Raw genomic sequence first — 25,081 nt, 5'->3', positions numbered from 1 at the left:
GATAATAAACACTTTAAACTCTCAAAACTATTTTCAATAAAAATCAAGGAAAAAGAACAAGATGCAGCTTGTTAAAGCTAATTTATGTACGTACAAAAGATTCATGGATGATATATGTGCAAATGTCCCATCTTCTATCCATCCTATGTCATTATTCGCGGCAGAAAAATTCCCGTTCAATGGCGCATCCTCGAAGAAGTTTTTCTTCAGCTGAGCTATGTTGTTATTGCTTAAATACCTAGAAGAAATAAACAGATTTTCCACTGAGAATGTTGTTCACATTAATGTCAAAGCACTAGTACACAATCATGTTAACAAAGCGAATATTTCAACGTTAGGCAGTTACGAAAAGAAAGTGTGTGTTTGTCTCATTACGGGACAAGTTCAAACACTATCATACGTTTTTAAAAGACGATTATTTAAAGCAGTACAAACATAGTTATATATCACAACACAATTTCCTTCTCTTTACTTAGCAAGATCTGTTCTTTTACCCCTTTCTCATTATCTGTTTTTAATACCGCTGGTTCGTAGTTCTTTCAGTACTTTGATTAATACAATTACTCACAAATAACTTATAGTTGTACTTCCCATGAATGCATGGTCTGGTATGTATTGTATTGCATTGTTATGGAGCGTCAAATGGTTCAAACTGGTAAGGTTTTGGAAAGGGTACTTGTGCAGAAATCGAAACTCATTGTTGTTCAGCCTCCTAAAATCATTTTAAATATATGATAAAAAGTATGTAAAATTTACGTAGGTATAGAGAACATTTCTGATTTATTTTTCAGAAATAAAATGTAAGTAACTGATCAATTATAAAAACATTTAACTATACATATTTTGAAAATTTCTTTATAAATTATAAGCTCAAGTAAAATCGACATACACCGTAACTTCCCGTATACATTTATACATTTTTAAAAGCAACTAAGAGGCACATTATGCCTTAGAAATCAATATGTAAAAATGTATTTGATAATGTCTAAATAATGTAATTGGGGCAGGGCATGTTAAATGTTTTACAACAAAAGAAAGTTGTGTCTGACGTGTAATATGTCGTAGAGGTAGAAAAAATGAATACAGTAGTATTGGACTTCCACACAAATTACTTAATCACTATATTAGTTAGTCAGATAAAAGTAATGTGATAAGTAAGTGTAGAACTGGTGCCAGAAATATTTCTCCGTTGTAACGTTTATAGAAAAATGGCGCTACACAGAATAAACGTAAATGGTGTCATATTCTGGATAACATTATTTAAAAAAATATTTATTATGCAAAATATCACCTGTATTGTAAAGATTTATAAATGTAATTATAAATAAAATGACTGACATGTGAACCATTTGCAAATGATTTCATATCTTAATTCATTCGAAGTAAAAACAAAACTTGAAATGGTAATATTGACAACGGTATACTCACAAATGTTTTACGTTTGCTGGAAAAGCATTATTTTCTATAGCTAGGATTCCGTTATGACCCAAGTACCTAGAAAAATAAACGAACTCACCCAGTTGCTTCCATAATTAAAAAAGATAACCCACAACCAGAATGAAAATTGTAATTTCTGGAATTTAAGCACATATGTATGAAAATTGTTTCACATATTTCCAGAAGCCCCTTTCATATTCAACATGCATATTAATAAATATCTCAACGCTAGGCTGAAATCTAACTGTTGAACTTGTATCCTTGTTTTAAGTTTTAATCTATGTTCAATGAACATTTAAATACTTACAAACTTTGCAGTGCTGTTTCTATTCTTCAAGGAATTAATCTTATTAAAATTAAAATCACATTATTATATCACATTATTATATCACATTAAATTATACTACAATTGATGTACATCTACAATTTATACATTTCCATATATTTCGCAGAATATGATGGAGAAGAGGCCTATTTAAATGCTTAAAGTTATTACAATTATCATTCATCAACAATAAAAGCTACATGATACTTTACTTACAGATGTGTAACTGTACTTAAATTAGTAAAATCGCCTGTTTCAATGAATTTTATTTTGTTATAAGCGAGAAGGAGGTATTGTATACTAGGGAGAACTTCTGATGATTTAACTGCATCCGGCACATACTGTATCAAGTTAGCGCCCAAATTTCTGAAGAAAAAAATATATATATCAATCTTTGTCAATAAATCCCGACAATATGCCATACTGTATCTAACAAACTTGACACTATCAATTATCATTTAACGACAAGAAAAAATATGCGGAAAATATTTTTTCTAAGTTGTTAATTTATCTAGCTTATCTTTGGTATTATTAAACAGGCATACCCGAGATTATCTAAAGAGTAATACAGCTATATATCTGGTGTCTTTAGTTCACAAAATCATTACTCAATGGTTAAACGCATTCTTTAAAACGCAGCATGATATTATGTTCCTATTACTTTATTATGTTTACGTACAATATTCACGCATTTCAGATATTTTTTATGAAAACAGCATAATCTTACCATTTATGATCTTTATAAAAAAATTACTTTATATCATATATAGCATTATACCCTTTAACTCTCTTAGCATCTGATGAAATTATATATTTGCAGAATATTTCAACCATCTTAAGATCAGTATTTTGTTCACTTTGCATTAAGGCAATCCGGAATTTTGACGTTTACCATTAGATATAACTATAGATATTACTGTATTTCAACGTAAACTATTGAAGCTTTACGATATTTTAAAATGAAATCTATTAAGGTATTACGGTACTTGTATGCTGACAAAATAATAAATAGTAAAGTAAGTAAAGGACATCATTGTCGAAGTCCTTTCTAATATCAAACATTAGAAGCTACGTAAGAAGGAGGGCATGACATTAATTTGTATCAAATCCAACTGGAAATGTCAGAGGAGAGGACTACTTTAAACAATAGGTCTGACGAGCTAAAATTCATAAATTAATATCAACAAGACGTTACAGAAGGCAGGGTACTTATCTTACAGATAGTAAAGTACTGGAAGACACGCAAAGCAGTCAACATCCATTTTGGATTCACGAATGAAGTTGTCCTCTAGATATAACCATCTAAGATCTTTTAACTCGCATAAATCTGTAGTGTTGATTGTAGTTATCCCATTATCATTAAGCCGTCTGATTAAAAAGAAAAAAAAAATATATTGCTTAACAATTCATTTTAATCAGAAATAAAATTCATCCGTCACTTTTCTTAATCAGACATTAAACACGTCCGTCACGTTTTTTAATCAGACATTAAACACATCCGTCATGTTTTTTAATTAGACATTAAACACATCCGTCACAGTTTTTAATCAGACATTAAACACGTCCGTCACGTTTTTTAATCAGACATTAAACACATCCGTCAGTTTTTTAATCAGACATTAAACACGTCCGTCACGTCTTTTAATCAGACATTTAACACGTCCGTCACGTTTTTAATCAGACATTAAACACAACTGTCACGTTTTTTAATCAGACATTGAACACATCCGTCACTTTTCTTAATCAGACATTAAACACGTCCGTCAGTTTTTTTTTATCAGACATTAACCACGTCCGTCATGTTTTTTAATCAGACATTAAACACGTCCGTCACGTTTTTTAATCAGACATTTAACACATCCGTCACTTTTCTTAATCAGACATTAAACACGTTCGTCACGTTTTTTTTAATCAGACATTATACACGTCCGTCACGTTTTTAATCAGACATTTTACACGTCCGTCAATTCTTTTAATCAGACATTAAACACGTCTGTCACTTTTTTAATCAGACATTAAATTCATCCTTAAGTTTTTTTACCAGAAGTAAAATACACTTTGTATTACTTGTAGTCCGTATTTAGTGAACTTCGTGCATCATTTTTGCTATCAGATTAGTTCAATTGCTCTCCAAAGAAACAAAATCCATTGTCTATTTCAACAAATTTAAATAATCATAACTTTTTTGACATAAATAAATTTGGTAGCACTTTTTCAAGAATAATGCTGTCATATGACCAATTGAATAAAATGTTTGTAGTGAAATGAAGACTATATCTAATAAGATTATACCGAAAGGCAATTATGCTCAATAAACAAACTCAATTTCTTTCTAAAGAAAAGGAAAACATGAGGGTTATAATGTTTAAAAATTAGTTTAAGAGCATGATTTAGATGCTTATTACATGAAGAAAGTATAAACCATGAAATTGTTTTGTCATAAAAGTCGCAAAAAGTAAACAAAGTGTTAGTTTGACTTCTATACGAATTACAAAATAAATTGCAACATAAGCAAAATATAATTCAGTTAATTGGTTTTGGAAATTATAACATGACACCAGAACTTAACAATCTTTTGGGAAATAAACATAAAAGTATTTCTGTGGCATAATGGACATTTAAAGCAACAACAAACATAAATTTACAAATCATGCTTTAAAAAATAAAATGTTTATGTCATACTAATACTGATTTCATCAACAAGCGAGAAAATATTTGAGCCGCGTCACGACAAAAACACCATAATGGGTTTGCGACCAGTACGGATCCAGACCAGCCTGCGCATCCGTGCAGTCTGACCAGGATCCATGCTGTTCGCTTACAGACCCTATAACAAGTAGTGAAACTGATAGCGAACAGCATGGATCCTGATCAGACTGCGCAGATGCGCAGGCTGGTCTGGATCCATACTGGTCGCAAACCCATTATGTTGGTTTTGTCGTGACGTGGCTCATTTATAAGTAATAGATACCTTATTAACAATTTCTTAACTCAATAACAATAAATAACAAACGCAAAGAAAAGTGAATAAAAAGTCTTTCATAATATTTGTTCGAATACATTAATTACATTTTATGAAATATTTGTAATATGTTTAAACCATTGGTCATATAATTACACATTTATTCCTAAGATATCAAATCAAATCATTTAAATTAAATAATCAAGTCATCATTTCAAATCCATCTACTTCGAGATGTTATTCTATAGATACGCATTACATTCAAACTAAAGTCATCCAAAGAAATCAAAAGATAAACGCATCGATTGAATAATCAGTTAATTGAATGATGAAATAGCTAATTACTTACAAATATTGTGTTGCCGGAATAGATGCGAATGGAACAAAGTTGATGAGCCTTTGTCTATGTAGAGAGTACTGGTTTGCTGGGAACGCCTCTTCTCCATATTTTGTCATGTTTCCAATTTGATTAAAGTCAGCATGCCTTAATGTTAAACAGGTGTTAAACACGGTTTAAAATGAGCCGTGTCACGACAAAACCAACATAGTGCGTATGCGAACAGCGTGGATCCTGATCAGACTGCGCGGGAGCGCAGGCTGGTCTGGATCCATGCTGGTCGCAAACCAATTATGTTGGTTTTATCGTGACGCGGCTCAAATTATTGACATGAATGTTAAAGCTACTCTTTTGCCTAACTGATTAATTGCATATAATTATTTACATTTCACATAAATATCTATAATAATTATAGTCGTATGAAAGGAAAATCCAAGTAGAATTGTTTACTTTCCAGTACTCTATTCTTCATGCAGGTCTCTGTATTTCAATTTCAAACCTGTGCGGACATCTTGTTAGGGCCAATGACTTATCGTAAGACAGGTGGTTATTGAAAGATCCCTACTCTGTCTTTTATTTTGAATAACAATAATTTTAACCTCAAATATGAACATGTGCTCGATTACTAACAAATGCATGTTGTGGTGAAATTCTTATTGTATCTAGTAATCTGATACTTAGAATTAGGCAGGTCAGGGATCTATGCATTAGGCTTATCAGCCTCAATATATAGCTGTAAAGCTCTTATATAATAATCTTTATTAAAATTTATCAATACATAACAATATTATAAAAGTTAAATTACAAGATTAAAGCTGTTTGAGTACTGACGGTTTATTCTAAAATGTAATAAAGTGGAAGGGAGGCAACTTCCAAACAAAAAATAATGCAAGGGTTTCCCATCTAACTTAAAGAGTTACCTCTCTTCTCATTCCATATTCATGTTAAATAAGAAACTATTGCTTATTTTTCTTCTGGATGATTTTCTGGTAATATTGCTTTATAATAAACACCCTAGCAATGTCGTCTTATTTCAAACCATTATTATAAAAATTCTTAGACTTATTAGCAACAGATTTGTAATTGTAACGTATAAAATCAATTACTGGATACAATTATATCATATCACTGAAAAGATGAAATAAAAAGAAAAAAGGAGTAAATTAGTAGCAGTTATGTTATTTGCATCGTATATACCATGCGATATCAGTTTTTGCTAACATTATGGTTGCTTTGCTGCTCTGAATTGAAAGTTCGATGCAAAAATGACGTAAACAAGCATTTCTGTACTAAAAAAAATCTTATATTTCGATTCATCTCAAAGAGTAACAACATAGCTAAATACTTAATATAGATTAGGAGAACATGCTCTTCTTGAATTTATTAATAACTAACAGCATTGTTCATGTATAGTTAAAATGTTAAATAAGGGGGGGGGGGGGTGCTTCTTTTAGATTTTATTAATGTCGATCAAAATATTTTACGTCCCGCTTTATTTCACGTATATTCGATAAAAAATGCACTTAAATTAATTTTAGAACATCGCGTTTAGCAATTTTTGTCCACGAACTTGAACGCGCCATAAATATTGCTGTTATTTCAAAATGATTCACTGTTATATAACTTACATCCTTATTAGATTAGGATATGTTGATTCTCCAAGAACTTGGTGTGGAAATGTCAGTAGCTCATTACTGCTGACAAACCTGCAATTAAACACCGGAAAGATAATTAAACACCAGAAAGGCAATAAAACATCGGAAAGGATTACAAATGATTGGTTTATCTGCAAACAGATAACGTAACGGCCTACAAATGGTCCGTCAGTCTGCAAGTTAACAACGGAAAGGATTTCAATTGGCTCATTTAGCTGCAATTAAACACCCGAACAGATTGCCAATGATCTTCCAATTTGCTATTTAACACCGAAAAGGATTACAAATTGCCTGTTACAAGAATATCGTTGTATAATTTCTTCCAATATCAAGTTGACAGTATACAAGAGAGAAGAATTACAAAAAGTTTTTTTTTTATCAAGATTTCGTTGATTTAACTCAATACAGGATTGGAGCAGTACCTTGCAGAAATCATGATCACAAAATAGACAAATATCGTTTTTTCGCCGATTTTTACATTTTTCATTCATTATCATACATACATTGGTTGAATTAGACCTAATAAAGTTCATTCTGTTGGGTAAAAAGGCAAGATTTTAGCATTTTATGATTCAAGCGCCTTGCCCGGTATTTACCTGGTAACGATATTTAGTGTGGTGCTCCAATCCATTTTTTAGTCTCACTCCAGTTTACTGCCATAATTGATATAAATATTGTTATTGTAATTATGATAGTATATAAGTAAGAAAATATTGACCACCCATAATCACTACATTGTTCTTTATTACGGAAATAGTACGATTTTTGACAACATTTTATTTTTCCTTGATGTCAGCGTGAAAGATTACTCCAATTATTGTGACAGACACATTAGGTGTTACAACACAGCAGCAAATCAAATGCAGATTGCGCATGCGTGACACAATTCTACTTCCGGTCGATTTTTCGTAGCAACGGACCGCGTCGTAACAAGCTCGATGTTTCGTGCAATGATGCTTGATATTAGAAATAACAATGATACTGAGTACTCACAGCTCTATAAGATTGTCAATGCCAGACCAAGCATTGTAAGCAATTGACTTCATGGGTGTTTTCTGGGAATGCAGTCGTAGCTCTTTCAGTAATGGAATATTCTCGATAGCTTTACTCGTAAGGTGTTCTATGTTGTTGGCGTGCAGGTCACTTTAAGTAAAAGAAAATATATTTATAAAAAAATCATGCTACATGAATTGAAAAAGTTTAAAAAGAAAACAAATCGTCGATAATAGCCTCGTCAATCATTTTTTATGAACCGGGAACCATGCTAATTCGGCATAATTTGCAAGTTTATTTCTAATGATAAAAGTAACCATTTTAAAAATATTAATAATTTTACTTTGTTTTGTTATAAAGCAAACATAGCAGTAAAACATTGCGTGTACACGCTGTCTGCTCTGTATGAAATAATAATATATATATATATATATATATATATATATATATATATATATATATATATATATATATATATATATATATATATATATATATATATATATATATATATATATATATATATATATACAATGTAAATGATTTTGTTTATAATTTGTTTTTACCACACTTTTATTTCAGCTTCAAGATGCTATATCAAACAAATCAATATAAAAGAAAAGAAACAATACATTAATCACCGAACACGTACAGATGAACAAGGGCATGTAAGTCTTTAAAGATGTTCACGTTAATTGAACTCATCGAATTCTGGTGTAACTCCCTGAAGAAAATAAAAACGTAACGAAATTATTCCTTACATTATCCTTTTTTTTAGTAACATAAGATATTTCTGATATTTCAAAAAATCATGTTTCAGCCTTTAAACTATATAAATTTTGAATTACACTGGCTTTTCTTTTTAACTATGAAGTGATTCAAAAAGATTATGTCAAATGTTATTTTAAAGCCACTTTACAAAACCGATCGAGGTCAAGCATGTAAACTATATATTGCTCTGTATTTTCAGAGAAGCATATACATGTTATTATGTCAAATGTTATTTAGGAATTTATAAATGATGGATATTGCTGTTTTGTTGGCTAAATCACAAAGTAATACTTACAATATCTTCAGTGATGGAAATTGACTAAATGAACCTCCTTGAATGTAAGACAGTCGATTATTGCTCAAATTCCTAAAAGATATAATACAGAAATTAATGAATTATTCAACCCCAACAATAAGTATTGCTTGCACATGACACCAGCCTAACATGAATAAGTTTGTACTCTTTTTTATGATTCAATTTTGTTTTTTCTAGTTCTGGTTTACAAACGGGGATTAAGTTGGAGGGATTCACATCAAGCTGTAATATTTACACCGTATGTATATATGTATTGCCTCTGCAAAATGAAGATATTTACTGATTCATTTCAAAATTATTAGTTCGAATTAAATATTATGTTATTTATAGACGACGTGGTTATGCTCAGGTAAGACAGAAATACAATTATAGAACTTATTTGTTATATTTTAATCTAGTTGAATTATTGAAAATATAAAATATAAAATTTATGTTTACTACAACTATATAAATTTCTGCTATTGAGAAAAACAATTGTTTTAAAAGCCTTTACAGTGTAGTAAAGAAAATATTTAGTTATAGAAAAAATGATATTTCGATGAAAACATACAGTAGCTATGTATTAAAATTATTCAATGTAACTAAAAAAACAAGAAAAGAACTTACAAATGTAAAAAATTGTTTGTTGCTAAGGGGGCAATACTGTTTCTTGATATCCTTTCAATTTGGTTGCCATCCATTCCTCTATAATATATAAAATACTATATAACATTCACTCAATTAAGTTGCCATCCAAACCACTACAACATAAATACACCATTTAACATTCACTTAATAGACCCATACCTCTACAATATAAAATACACCATATAACATTTACTTAACAAAGATGCCATCCATACCTCTACAATACCAATACACCAAATAACATTCACTTAATAAAGATGCCATCCATACCTCTACAATGTATAATACACTATCAAAAATTCACTTAATAAAGATGCCATCCATACCTCTTCAATATCAGTACACCATAAAACATTTACTTAACAAAGATGTCAACCATACCTCTACAATATATAAAACACGATTTAACATTCACTTAATAAAGATGCCATCCATACCTTTACAATGTATAAAACACGATTTAACATTCACTTAACAAAGACGTCAACCATACCTCTACAATATATAAATACAATTTAACATTCACTTAACAAAGACGTCAACCATACCTCTACAATATATAAAACACGATTTAACGTTCACTTAACAAAGACGTCAACCATACCTCTACAATATATAAAACACGATTTAACATTCACTTAACAAAGACGTCAACCATACCTCTACAATATATAAACACAATTTAACATTCACTCAATAAATATGTAATCCATACCTCTACAATATATAAAACACTATATAACATTCACTCAATAAGTATGTCATCCATACCTCTACAATATATAAAACACCATTATATAACATTCACTCAATAAGTATGTCATCCATACTTCTACAATATATAATACACAGTATAAATTCATTCAATAAAATGATATTCTTACCTCTACAATATATAATCCAAACCATTACAACATAAATACACCATATAACATTTACTTAACAAAGATGCCATCCACACCTCTACAATATATAATACACTATATAACATTCACTCAATAAAGATGCTATCCATACCTCTTCAATATATAATACACTGTTTAACATTCACTTAAAAAAGATGCTATCCTTACCTTTACAAAATATAATAGCCTGTATAACATTCACTCAAGAAAAATGCTATCCATACTTCTTCAATATATAATACACTGTTTAACATTCATTTAATAAAAATGCTATCCTTATCTTTACAAAATATAATAGCCTGTATAACATTCACTCAAGAAAATGCTATCCATACCTCTTCAATATATAATACACTGTTTAACATTCATTTAATAAAAATGTTATCCTTACCTTTACAATATATAATAGCCTGTATAACATTCACTCAATAAAATGATATCCATACTTCTTCAATATATAATACACTGTTTAACATTCACTTAATAAAAATGTTATCCTTACCTCTACAAAATATAATAGCCTGTATAACATTCACTCAAGAAAATGCTATCCATACCTCTTCAATATATAATACACTGTTTAACATTCACTTAATAAAGATGCTATCATTACCTCTACAAAATATAATAGCCTGTATAACATTCACTCAATAAAATGATATCCATACCTCTACAATATATAAAACACTATATAACATTCACTCAATAAAGATGCTATCATTACCTCTACAATATACAATACTCAGTACACTATATTTAAATCACTCAACAAAATTTGTCTCAAAATCTCTAGAACATAAAATATTTTATAAATTCATAAATAAACTCTTGATATGATTGTAAGATATACTTTTACCATCTAAAGCGAAGAGGTTTGTGAAAAGTGAATATAATACATTATCTGTTATTATTCAATATTCATTTTGACATTGTCAGAAAACACGAAATAGACAACAATAAAATGTATAAATAAGGATATACTTACAAATACATAAGTCCTGACGTTACATTGAATATTTTTTGCTGAATTTGCGTCAGTCTGTTGTTTCCAAAACTCCTACAAACATGTAATGATAAAATGAAATCATCCATATAATAAACAATACGTTTTCTTTTGACAAATAATGTTTTTCTATATACTTCGAATTTCATAAAACAATGCTGACGTTTATATTATCTATAAACATGGCTACAACTCATATATACATGTATATATGAGCTTTTTTAAAATTTAAATCAAAGAAATGCGCGGATGCGCAGGCTGGTCTGAATCCATGCTGGCCGCAAACCCATTATGTTGGTTTTGTCATGAAAATTATTAACTGATATTATAACTGTTTATTTTAGGCTACAGGCTACAGATTTGGTCAAGAAATAGTTAAAACAACTATAAATAGTATGGTTTTTACTCTTGATTTCTCGACGATTGCGCATATGCGAGTATTACATCCGGTCGTATTGCAAATAATAAACAGGCGCTTGATAAAATGGTATATCTGTGTATGAATTGTCAATTATCCGATGAAGATGACAGTCTCAATACTGGCCCCGTGTTCACTTAGAAAATATCTTGATCAGGATCAAATGATTTGAGCCGCGTCACAACAAAACCAACATATTGGGTTTGCGACCAGCATGGATCCAGACTAGCCTGCGCATCCGCGCAGTCTGATCAGGACCCATGCTGTTAGCTTACCATTCCTATTACAAGTAAAGTAACTGATAGCAAACAGCCTAGATACTGATCAGAATGTGCGGATGTGCAGGCTGGTCTGGTTCCATGCTGGTCGCAAACCCATTATGTTGGATTTGTCGTGACGCGGCTCATTGTTATTCAATTTGGTTTACAAAACTAAAACTGATCGCATTTATTTTGTTAAAATTAAATGGTGCATAAACAAATGTTATAAATTGATGATTTGAAAAGAAACAACTCTTATTTTGGATAAAATTGACAAATAACAAAACAAATACAACAATCGGATCAAAATGAGAATCAATTTTATTGGATCAGCTGTAAAATATCCATATCTTCTAAAATAATGTAATAAAATTTATTTTAAGATATAATAAGCATACTATTTCAAAGTCCAATTTTATCAAGTTAATATTTAATCTACGAGGATATACAATGGAGAATATTTAAACCTGATCTTGATTTTGACTCGTTTATCTTAGTGATCAGGGTGCCTAATAGAATGACAAATACGAGCATTCTGTTTATCAGACATTTCTTAAAAAAATCTTTAAATAAATTGGATTCTTATTTCCAGCAGGGTCTTCACTTCAGCAGACACTAGAGACAGCTATGAGATACAACGGAATCCGGGGACCAGTCCCTAGCTCGTATTGAATAGACCCTTTGGTTCTTTTTCATGCCAAATGTATGGCAATGATACATGCGAGGATAACCTGGGTTTCGTACCAGTAAACCTGTAGGTAGGTAGGAAGCACTTATAGTTTTTGAAAAATCCAAAGGGTGTTACCCAGGATAGAACCCGAAACCTAAGGAGTGACAGTCAGTGGTCTAACCAACTGAGCTATTGCGCCACCTATGGAGTACCTTTATCCAACAAATTAACCAATGAAGCAAAACTAACAAAACATGATTAAAACTTACACAACTCGTAGATTTGGTCCAGAAATCATGTTGTCTGGTATCCAATAGATAAGGTTGTTCGCAAGGTTTCTGAATGATAGAAAATAAAGACATAATAATAGTAAAAAGAAAATATAGGGAGTATATCTGACTGAAATTTAGATGGTTAAATATCGCTCAAGATGGCGGTGTTTTGTTCCTACAAGCCATATGCCATCGAATGTGAAAGTTGTATTGGGAGGATGAAGCTCTGTTGGACCCATATTCGTTTTTGTACCAAATACGGTCCGACAAATGTTGGACCGTATTTGGTACAAAAACGAATATGGTACAAATGTACCATATTCGGTCGAATATGGTACAAATGTACCATATTCGGACCGAATATGGTACAATTTTCGACCGAATATGGTACAAACATTGTACCATATTCGGTTGGAATAAGTTTTTCTATGCTCGCCAAAACGTATTTGGTACATACCAAAAAAACTCATAAAATGAAAATGGCCTACGTATATGGTACATAAATTATGTATTTCTTAATAAATGAAATAGTCTGCCGATGTGTAAACTTTTTTTCAAACTCAAATACATTGTATTAACCTAATATTGGAAGTGACAAAAGTATCATCATCATCATCATCATCATCATCGTCGTCGTCGTCGTCGTCGTCGTCGTCGTCGTCGTCGTCGTCGTCGTAACTAGCAGTAACAGAAACAGCTAACCTAACCACACTTTACATGGATTTTGCTGGTTGTGTAACTGTTTCGCCGGCTAGCTCAGTCGGTTGCGCGTCAGATTGGCACGCAGGCGGCCTGGGTTCGATTCCCGGGCGGGCCAGATACTTTCGTGGAGATTGGTCACGAAATGATTTCTACGGCCATTCTTCCCCTACCGCTGTTTCAAGTAGGGCAGTTGTCAATTACTGGCGAATGTATCTGCTTAGTACTGGTTACTAAGTACTAGTACTCTAAGACTAGAGACGTGCTTGCTCCAGGTAACTCTGTAAAAGTTTGAGGATTATCGCATTTTGGTTATGTTCATAGAGTGTGAACTTGTAAGGGTAAAGGTAGGCGAGCAAATCCATGAAGCGCGCCAGCGCTTCTTGGAAAATTTGATCGTTTAATACCCCTCGGTATTAATGCTTATATTTTAATACATTTTAATAATAATTGGTAGGTTTTGTCCAGATATGATTGCTTTAAGCAAACGTAATTTAATGTGATAATTGATGTGATGATGATGATGATGATGATGATGATAACAAAAGTATTTTGATGATTATGACAGCGATGTTTATCGGTCGATGATGATTATTATAATGATGATGATTATGATGACAAATGTGTTTTGATGATGCTGACGGCGATTTTTATCGGTAGATTATGATGATGATGATGTGCTGACCGTCGTTATCATCATTACAAAACTTTTGTCATCATCATCACCATCGACCGAAAAACATCGCAGTTATCATCATCACATTTTTGTGATCTTCATTACGATGATGATAATGGTGATGATGATGATGGTGTTGATGATGATGATGACCTTGATGATTGTGGTGATAATGATGGTGATGATGATGACAATGATGATAAAAATTGTGATGATGATGATGACGGTAATTTTGATCGTCGTCATCATCATCAAAACTTTTGTCATCATCATGACGATGATGATGATAATGGCGTTAATGGTGACGATGATGATGATGGTGTTAATGGTGACGATGATGATGTAATTGATGATGATGACAATGGTGATGATGATTGGGGTTTGATGATTGTGATGATGATAACTGCGATGTTTATCGGCCGATGATAATGATTATAATGATGATGAAGAAAAAAGTTTTTTATTATGTTGACGCCAATGATTACTGGCCGCCGATGATGATGATTATGATGATGATGCTGATGATGATGATGATGATGATGATGATGACGATGATGATTATTTTCATGATGGTATTGATGACGTTGATGCAAATTGTAGTTATGATGATGATGATGATGACGATGATGATTATTTTCATGATGGTATTGATGACGTTGATGCAAATTGTAGTTATGATGATGATGATGATGATGATGATGATGATGATGATGACGATGATGATGATGACGATGACGATGATGATGGTGATGATGATGATGATGATGATGAGATGATGATGAGATGACGATGATGATTATTTTCATGATGGTATTGATGACGTTGATGCAAATTGTAGTTATGATGATGATGATGATGATGGTGATGATGATGATGATGATGATGATAATGATAATGATGATGGTGGTGATGATGATGAGATAACGATGATGATGATGATGATGATGACGATGATGAGTGTGTACCATATTCGGAACGAATGTGGTACATTTTTCATCCGAATATGGTACAAGTTTGTACCATATTTGGTCAGGCATTTTACCCCAAAACTGCAGATACGTATATGGTACAATTAGACAGTTGTACCATATTCGGCCGAATATGGTACAAATTTGTACCATATTCGTTTTTGTACCAAATACGGTCCGACAAAGCTCTGCATCAAACTTTAAAAAGACAATATTAAGATATCCAGCTGAACTTTAAATACATATTAGCCAGTTTATATATGTTGCATTTAACTGGACAAATAAGCTTATTTCGAGTCAATTTCCACTGCGAGATTCACATCCGTTTGGGATAATATATACTTTAATGTGAGAAAACTATTTATATAGCTTGCAGGTGGTTGTTTGACTTTAAAACAAAGTCAACTAATGTCTGAAATATTATACTATTGGAGCCCTGTAGTCTCCTTCAACCAGCAAAGCTTACAAAGTCACTATGTGAACTTACCAGTTTCGATGTGATTTGAACTCGGCTATAAATAAATATCGGGATTAGCACTTAGAGAAAGACGAGAATAAAGATCAACAAGGCAAAGGCAACGTTCACAGGACGCAACCCCTGACACAACCAAGTTATCTCAGCAGGACATGCAGAAGGCACCAAACCAAAACCGACGAAGCAAGACAGAAGACGAATATAAGAACATTGTCACTTTGAAGTCATCATCATGATTTAATCATCAGCCATGCTATTAAGCTACAGCTGGTCGTAAAATCAACGTTTAAAAGGTATTTATCTACTTTGACAACATGGATGGTAAGTCACAATTAAACTCCAGGTACTTGTATTATACTTACATTCTAGTAATAGTCTCTGGAAATTGCCAGCCCTGATGGTTATTAGTGTCTATTGATATTCTGTTCCCAGCTAGGTTTCTGGAACACAACAAAAAGGTATGGTTACATCTAATTCTCGGTTAATGAAATTAATAAAATAAAGATAAAAGATAATAATATGAGCCGCGTCACGACAAAACCAACAGAATTGGTTTGCGACCAGCATGGATCCAGATCAGCCTTCGCATCCGCGCAGTCTGATCAGGATCCATGCTGTTCGCTTACAAACCTTATTATAAGTTGAGGGTCTGTAAGCGGACAGCATGGATCCTGATCAGCCTGCGGGGATGCGCAGGCTGGTCTGGATCCATGCTGATCGCAAACGCACCATGCTGGTTTTGTCGCTCATATGAAGATTGTTTATCATTTCTTCTAATACATCTAACAGAAAAGTTACAAGTTCAAATAAATATTAAAGTAGCAGCTTTCAAGAATTATTTGCATTATCTTTAATGTTTATAAAAAACCCAAAACATATCAAATATGTATATAAATTACGTCTACAAAAGCAAATTTGGTCGGGTATATTTTTTTCTGACTTACAGAATATCAATGGCCGTGTTGGACAGATCCGGAACATGATTTAAGCCTGTGCCTTGAACCATCCTGAAAAAAAGAAGAAAAACAACCATCTGTTTCACTTTCAAACATTTCTTTAAAAAAATAGTATTACGTTTGTATGTGCATTCCTAATAAGAATATTTTCCCTGTTATCAAGTTGTACACATAGAATCGAAAGCCTATTCTAGAAGTTTGAATATTGTTTTATGTTGATAAATATAAAAATACATTGTACAGTATTTGCAATGAGATAACTGTACCACTAATTGTGAAACATTTTAAAGCAACAAAAACTCAAACGATTTTAGCAACAACAACAACAAAGTGAAGGTCTTATAGATGTTTGTTTTTGGAAGACTATAATGAAGCTCTTGTGGTATTAGACATATTTCTAAGTGTATATAAAATTCGAAATTTAATTAGATGTTCAATATATATTAAAGATATTCTTTTTTCACATGTCCATTTTGAAAAATGATCAATTCACTTTCTGCGTTAAAAAGTTTCTGTTCCACCGTGTAAAATATTGTTTTGCAGTTTGATATTATTTCGTATGAATAATCAAACAATCTAAGTACGTTCCTTGCACATCATTACCTTTTTTCAACGAAATAACAAAGTTCACTTACATGTAGGTAAGTTGTGTTAAATTCTCAAATGTCCTGTCTTCAAATGTTGTAAACCCTCCACAATTCCACATTTGTCTGACAAAAATGATAATTTTTAACATATATATTTTTTTATAAAGTGTTTAAAAATAAGCAGCCAAGTTGTTGCTTATTAACGCTCTGATTTCTTATTGTGAATTTATATATCCCTTTTTTTGTTGCAGGTTGGGCTTAGTGTCAGCATTTGTGTTTGATATACTAGTATACATGTACATTACTGACAATGCAATCATTTCTTAACATAAATAACAAAGGACATACAAGCATACTAGATAAAGTGTGTATGGAAACAAACCATTATTGCTATTATTACGGTTTATTGAAAATAAAATAAAACAAGAATGTGATCTGGTGCCCATTGTACTGAACTAACAGTTATGTACGAGTAATACAATGACGGTACAATGAAACGTTGTATTTTTTCATGAGTAGTAAAACGTTTTTATAATAATGAGAGATACCAGTAATATTTGAACAATGATAGAAATAAGAAGTTACATGGTCCGTGTTGACTCTGAAAACGTCCCAGCTGTGATGTTCGGTATCGGCAGATTAGCTAAGATTCTGAAAAATATATTTGTATTGATGAAATTTGACAAATAAAATGTAATATGTAAGATTTAAACAATTAAACATGTTTGACATTAAAAAATGTACATACTGCATATATTCTGATTTCATGAAATCAAATTATTCAAAATTAAAAGTAAATATATATATTAAACATCAATATTCATTGACAAAAGTAGATGACTACCCCATTATTTTTCTCATTGTTCTTTTCCCCAAGTGTTAGATTTACCTAGCAGAAGATACCTCGGCCTACGGTAAAAAACATTTGAGCCGCTTAATGACAAAACCAACATAATGGGTTTGCGACCAGCATGGATCCAGACTAGCCTGCGCATCCACGCAGTCTGATCAGGATTCATGCTGTTCGCTATCAGTTTCTCTACATGTTATAGAGTTGTAAGCGAACAACATGGATCCTGGTCAGACTACGCGGATGCGCAGACTAGTCTGGATCCACCCATTATGTTGAGATCGGTCTCCTAGCTCAGAAACGAGATCTGTGCTCAAAATGCTTATAACCATTGAGCTAGTTGTATTCCTAGCTTAGCACTTACAAGTAATATTTGAGGCATTTTTAAAGACAATTGTTGTACATAATTTTAAAAAGTAGCTACTTCACATGCAGTAGTAAATTAGAAAATTATGTCCGCCATCAGTCAATATACTTGAATAAACTTCATTACGAGTTCGGTTAATTTCGGGATTAAGCAGACATGCTAAGTTAACAGCATGAACACTGTTCTAAATTAGTTAAAAATGGATGTTTGCGTGAAATATGAGCACAAACAGGAATAAGAAATATGACTCGCTTAAAACTTCAGCTACTCAGTTTCTTAAAACACGTAAAAAGCATCGTTTAAAATCGTTTACAAATCTAGTCTGGTTCCCAGCTTCTATTGTAAACAAATAGACAAAGGGCAGGTAATCCAGACTATTACAAATCCAGCTTCACTTTATCAAGTATCTATTTAAAAGCCATCAGCAAGCAATAAAGATGTATCGAGATGTCTAAATATATGGCTGGGAAGATAATGAGTAAAACATGACACTTTTGATATTCACGCAAAATAAAGATCACAAAAATTTAACAAATTAGCTTTGCACTTTTAAAATACAATCATGTATAATATTACCATAGCAATGATTCAATAAGTTGTTTTATCTGTCAAATATCAAAAACATTGTATGACGTAGGGATATAATACATACACGGCAGTTCCTGTACATGACGTAATCAACCCTTTTTTATATGTACATCCGGAATAGATTTCAGTTCCGTACGGATTAGTGATAAGATATCCATCTGTATCAGAATACATGCCATGGTTACCATCCTCTGTAAGTATAGAAAATGTCTGAATGAAATGTCTTTATCTTCACATATAATTTTATGTGAAGTTAAACGCTAGTTGCTGTAAGTCAAATTCCTAGTGTCAATGTCATATGGCCCATTTTAATAGACGACGTAACAGACGACAATAACATAAAACTACTGTTTCTCTATTGCATGTTACAAAAATTATAAATATACATGAATTGAAACAAGTTTATTAAGGTACCTTTGCTTTTACAGAAACCAGAGAAAACTCACTTTTGATAGAACCAATCGATAACAAAGAGAGAAACCCTTCCGCTGAGAAACCAAAAGTAAGGTGTTTGCAATTTTAAAAAATACAATTTTGACTATTTGTCAGAAGTTAATATATACATGAATGCATGTAATATTCATTATCGAACCACTGCCTCATTTCAGCCCACAGAACATGCGCTTTTACAGAAACCAGAGAAAACTCACTTTTGATAGGAACAATCGATAACAAAGAGAGAAACCCTACCGCTGAGAAACCAAAAGTAAGGTGTTTGTAATTTTAAAAAATACAAATTTGACTATTTGTCAGAAGTTAATATATACATGAATGCATGTAATATTCATTATCGAACCACTGCCTCATTTCAGCCCACAGAACATGCCGAGGCTATGTATTAACAGTGATAGAAAAACAGACATTTTTCTAAGAAAGATATATCAAAGTATTCTAGTGATCCGTAATATACTTCTTTTTCACACGACATACAACCTTTTAACACACTGAATTGGTCTATTGCCGATTAAATTTGAGCAAGAATGACTTTATGTCAGTAGATTTCAGAAAGATACCAGTATCGATACGCAGCGTTAACATGTTAACATTTAAGGAATATCCGAATCAATGGCAGAGTGTTTCTTTAATGTCAACTTTACTGAATTTAAAATCACTCTATTGCGACAGAAAAGAACGAAGTGTTTTTTCTACTCATGAAAGTAATTTTCAAACCGGGGTTCATATTTATTATAAAAAGATGTTACAAGAGTTAATGAGAGATATAAATTTTATTGACAAAATTTGAGTTTTTTTCATAACTCTACATGTTATACATATCATGCTATCTTTAAGTATTCAAACTCAATCATTTCTGAGAGCGACGAAAATTGAGTGGTTTACTTATACATAAAAATACATTCATACCGTTTCCTTTTTTATGTTTTTGCTGATTTAGTTTTTTTTAAAATTTAGTTCATTATCATTATCATGATTATTTATTATTATTATTATATTTATTATTATTATACTATTATTGTTATTATTCATTATTATTATTATTATTATTATTTTTATTATTATTATTATTCTAAAGAAGTTCAGCGCAGTACAATGATAATGATCTTCAGTTTTATATAGTTGTATATATGTTGAAACAATATATAACTGAGGACTGCAGTTGATTTCTTCTTTAATGGAGAAAATAAAGAAATTACTTAATATTTACCAAATCAACGACTATGCCAATAAGTTGGTTTAAGAATTAAAGTTTTAAAAATAGTATATATCTTTTTGTAATTACATTGGTTTTTGTATTCAATGCTATCCTTTATACTAAAGCAATATGATTGACAAATATACAATGTGACATAAAATTATTGCCATAATATGATTATTAATACCAATTACCGACGGATCTAAAAACATTTGACCCTGAGTATGGGGACCAAGTTGACATTGTGTGCTTAAAATATATTGTTAAATATTATCTCTTTATGAAAAAATACAGACGATTTTTCTTTTAAACATGATTATAATCAAGTCAATTTCAAGTTAAGGTCTAGTTTTTTTATAATTATTTTAGATTTTGTGAATTGTATTTTTAATATTATGAATTATGGTTGATCCTTGCGGATCAGGTGAATTATAGTTAATTCCTTAAACTCATATGAGGCGAATTTCGGACAAGGTGGAACTGTCCTTATTTTTCTTTTCTGTCCAGGTGAATAATGGTATATCTCTTCAAACAAGTTTGATAAGGGTAGATTATTTCAGGCTAGCCCCCCTCACACAATGTTATATATGTAGAATTGATTTTCTATTCCTTGAACCAGGCAAATTATTGTAGAGGCCTCCAGACAAGGTGAATTATGTTAGAGGTCTCCTATGGTTTAAAGTGGAAAGGTCTATGTTCACTGGGCACACATTCATCATTAATATTTCAAATAATGATTTTGTATTTTCTTATAAAATGCTGTTTAAGTGTTGATTAAGTTCTAAGTGATTTAGAATGATAATTTATCTGATGAATAATTATGTTTTGTTCTACTGTATTATGTAATATTATCTTACACTTGGGAAAAACTTTTCCAGTTTGTTATTATATGTTATAGTAAATACTATCAACGTAATTGAGCCGCGTCATGACAAAACCAACGTAATGCATTTGCGACCAGCATGCTCATCCGCGTAGTCTGATAAGGATCCATGATGTTTGCTATCAGTTTCTCTACTTGTAAAAGAGTTGGTAAGCGAACAGCATGTATCCTGATCAGACTGCGCGGATGCGCATGCTGGTCTGGATCCATGCTGGTCGCAAACCCATTATGTTGGTTTTGTCATTAAGCGGCTCAATTATTCTTTGTATTACAGACCTTCCATTAAAAACCAATTTACTTTAAATCTTAAGACCATGAGAATCACTAAAGAATCTGCGACTTTTTGATGTGCGCTAAAACTTAAGCCTAAATACGCGCTCATAACCATACCTTGTACGCCTATTTACGCATATAAAGTCTTCAAAATTATGTATTTCATATCAGTTTTTTGGGGGTATTTTTTTCATCATTCGTTGTTAATATCTTATCAGTTCACGTGCCACTATTGTACCTCTCTTTTATAAATAATTTCAATTTAAATAGTAAATGGGTATGCGTTTAATACTAGTGAATATAAGATAATCCCGACATTTTATCAGAGAATTAAGTTTTCACCTATTAAAGATCATATGAAGTAATCCCTTTATCACATAATTGATACAATTGCTTACATTGAATATATTTTAGTTCGGTATGGTGGCTGATTTGGTACGCCTTTGTGCGTCGCGTTGGCGCTAGGGACAACACGACAAAGCGCCAAACGGCGCATTTTCGCGCTGTCGTCTTGTTGTCCTGTCGCTAACGATAAACGCCAGACAGCGCGTTGATGTGCGGCGTGTTGTCGAGATGTAACATTTTCGCTCGGTTCAAATTGAAGGATTGGCTTATAAGCCAAGCGACAGGGCGAACACACCGTGACATCGCGCCGCACAACAACGTGTCGTCTGGCGTGCCACGCTAGAGACAGGACGACAAGACGACAGCGCGACAACGCGCCGTTTCATGCTTTGTCGTGTTGTCGCTAACGACAGGACGACAAGACGAAAGTCCGATAACGAGCCGTTCAGCGCTTTGTCGTGTTGTCGCAACTAGACACACAAAAGCGTACCATATCAGCAACTATGGTTCAGAGTACATCCTCAATCTGAAGCATTTGCATTCAATTTCTCAAAAAATAATGAACGAAAAGGTTAACCAACGTCGTTATCGATAAGATAGCCATGACAAAATTAGAGCTTAAAAATTGAGCTTAAGAAGCAGGGAGTGGGGACACTGATGCGTGCTACATGTACGACATTCTTTTCACAAAATAAATTTACTAATTACTTTTTAAAAGAGTGATAGTCTGTAGAAAAATACAGACATTAGGTATCAATGTTTTATCAAAAGTTCGGTACAGAAAAATGTGAAGTTTGCTCTCGCGTATTTAAGGACAAAACATTCTTTTTTTCTAACTAACCATGATGATCGGCCAAGATTAATCAAAGGATATTTTTTAAATATTTCAAACATTTTGTTACGACTACGCTGTTTCAAACTGATATCTTGAATTAATTTATCTCTAATAATCTTTAAAAACTACAAAATGCTCTTTCGAACGCCAAAGTTGCCTTCTATACACACTATAGCAAATATTATGTTTTGTTGTTATAAATAATCAATTTAGGTGTTGGGTTTGACAAACATAATTTCTTTAGTTTTAAGAATTTTTGGAGTTCCACACCTCAAGTGCCTGTGGCCTAACCCCATTGTCTTCAGTTTTACTTCAGTCCATGTATATATGTTTTTTTCTTTATATAAATTTGTGTTGTGAAATGAAGTGGTCATTTTACTTTATTTAGTACACTACTAATAATATTTGACTCCATCTTTAAAAACCTATATTGGGCGAAGTGCTTGCTACAGAAATGTATAATAACCTCATGTTATCAGTAAAATTTAATCTTATGTTCAACGACATTATTTTTTTTTCTACTTACACTTAACATGAATTTTATTTTCAGCTTGGACCTATTTTATCATCAGGCAGAGTTATTCATAATTCTACAAGTAGATAATATTTTAAATTAGCAGTATCTATCTCTATATTCATGCAGAATCATTATGTATTCAGCAAAATATATTGTGTGGAAAGGACCTTTATAAGCATTTCATGATACCGGATCTATTATGTTCTTCACTATACAAGAAGATATAACCTTTGTTAAAATTGGTTTCTATTAGTTACTCTTTACTTAACATGATTAGTTTCTATATTTGGCGAAATTTATTATGTTATCAGAAAAATGGGTTTAAACCCCGTCAGGGAGAGCCGTTGCTTCCACTGGCAAGGAAGTTGTACTGATTGGATCAAGGATCGGATTCGAGAGTATTTCAATAAGCATATAGCTTCAAACACAATCAAACCAAAACAAATTAAACTTAACATTCATAAAAATGGTATCTACGCTCAGTGATTTACTATCATGATATAATTATGATTTACAATAATTTTTTACAAATTTTATGATTTTAAACATTACAGAAAAATGTGCAGTGCTAAAGATATTTGGGAAATAACATACCCGCATTATAACTTATTCCATCTGAGCCGTATCTACTGTTATAGTAATCCTGTGCTTTCCACGCACATGCAGAATCCAACAACACGTGCAGTAAGATAAATTTCACAAGTATATACATAGTTGTATTTGAATAAATAGGATTTTCACTTTTGACATATTCTAATCGCTAGAAATTCCATTTTGTAAATTTTGAAATCAGTTTATGCTACACCTTTCGTTATCTGTAAAGTCAAGTAATTGTATGATTGATGTATCTTTATATCAATAAATCAAGCTAAAACTATAATAAATTCAAATTTAAAAGGAAGATTTTTTCTCTCATTTTTTTTTGTAATACGTAAAATTCTCTTTGAAACGACACTTAAGATTAGAACATTTATTAGCATATGATCTAATACTACTTGATGCGTGTGTTTGATCTATTTAGAGGAAATGGGCGAGTTTAATATATATATATATATATATGTTCCCTTTAAACAAAATGATTATAGATTTAACAAAGCAAACTTATGGGTTAAACCATAACAGAAATTATAGAAACCCCTTTTTAAATAATGCGGTTGGTCCAAAGTCATTATCGTTCAATATAAAGCGGACGAGCGCACTGCATGTCGAGTCAATTTAATATTTGGGAAATTAAAAAATCGTTTCGAAATCTTTCACGCATTGTGTCGATAATCATTTTAATTTGTTCAAATTTACGCAGATTTCTATTAAAACATAAAAATAAATATAAGTACCTATACTTATTATAAAAAATTATACTGATAAGAGTATAACATTTTTAAGTGACTATCACTTCAATCAACGATACCATAATTAAGAGAGGTATGACATTGGTGAATGTAGAATGATTATGGAAAATT

At 31.8% G+C, this 25,081-nt stretch overlaps 1 protein-coding gene across 1 annotated transcript in view; it reads right to left on the bottom strand.

The window, feature by feature from the left end:
* LOC132736425 (uncharacterized) overlaps window positions 1-24,470 on the bottom strand; it is a 51,869-nt gene extending 27,399 nt beyond the window's left edge. Inside the window, exons 1-19 of the mRNA XM_060723553.1 lie at window positions 24,216-24,470; window positions 19,182-19,308; window positions 17,898-17,963; window positions 17,361-17,435; window positions 16,714-16,776; window positions 16,132-16,209; window positions 12,949-13,017; window positions 11,314-11,385; window positions 9,403-9,480; window positions 8,776-8,847; window positions 8,362-8,433; window positions 7,710-7,859; window positions 6,690-6,767; window positions 5,074-5,208; window positions 2,981-3,130; window positions 1,979-2,128; window positions 1,429-1,494; window positions 569-712; window positions 95-238 (exon numbers count right to left, since the gene is read on the bottom strand). Of these exons, the coding sequence (XP_060579536.1) occupies window positions 95-238; window positions 569-712; window positions 1,429-1,494; window positions 1,979-2,128; window positions 2,981-3,130; window positions 5,074-5,208; window positions 6,690-6,767; window positions 7,710-7,859; window positions 8,362-8,433; window positions 8,776-8,847; window positions 9,403-9,480; window positions 11,314-11,385; window positions 12,949-13,017; window positions 16,132-16,209; window positions 16,714-16,776; window positions 17,361-17,435; window positions 17,898-17,963; window positions 19,182-19,308; window positions 24,216-24,333 (1,907 nt within the window). The 5' untranslated portion in view covers window positions 24,334-24,470. The remainder of the gene's footprint in view (window positions 1-94; window positions 239-568; window positions 713-1,428; window positions 1,495-1,978; window positions 2,129-2,980; window positions 3,131-5,073; window positions 5,209-6,689; window positions 6,768-7,709; window positions 7,860-8,361; window positions 8,434-8,775; window positions 8,848-9,402; window positions 9,481-11,313; window positions 11,386-12,948; window positions 13,018-16,131; window positions 16,210-16,713; window positions 16,777-17,360; window positions 17,436-17,897; window positions 17,964-19,181; window positions 19,309-24,215) is intronic.
* Window positions 24,471-25,081: the final 611 nt, after the last annotated feature.

The sequence above is a fragment of the Ruditapes philippinarum genome, unplaced genomic scaffold (assembly GCF_026571515.1).
Source record: "Ruditapes philippinarum isolate M1 unplaced genomic scaffold, ASM2657151v2 ctg2389_1_1_1_1, whole genome shotgun sequence".
Taxonomy (NCBI): Eukaryota; Metazoa; Mollusca; class Bivalvia; order Venerida; family Veneridae; genus Ruditapes; species Ruditapes philippinarum.
Note: the sequence above shows the minus strand (reverse complement) of the source record. Positions and strands in the feature narration are given on the sequence as shown.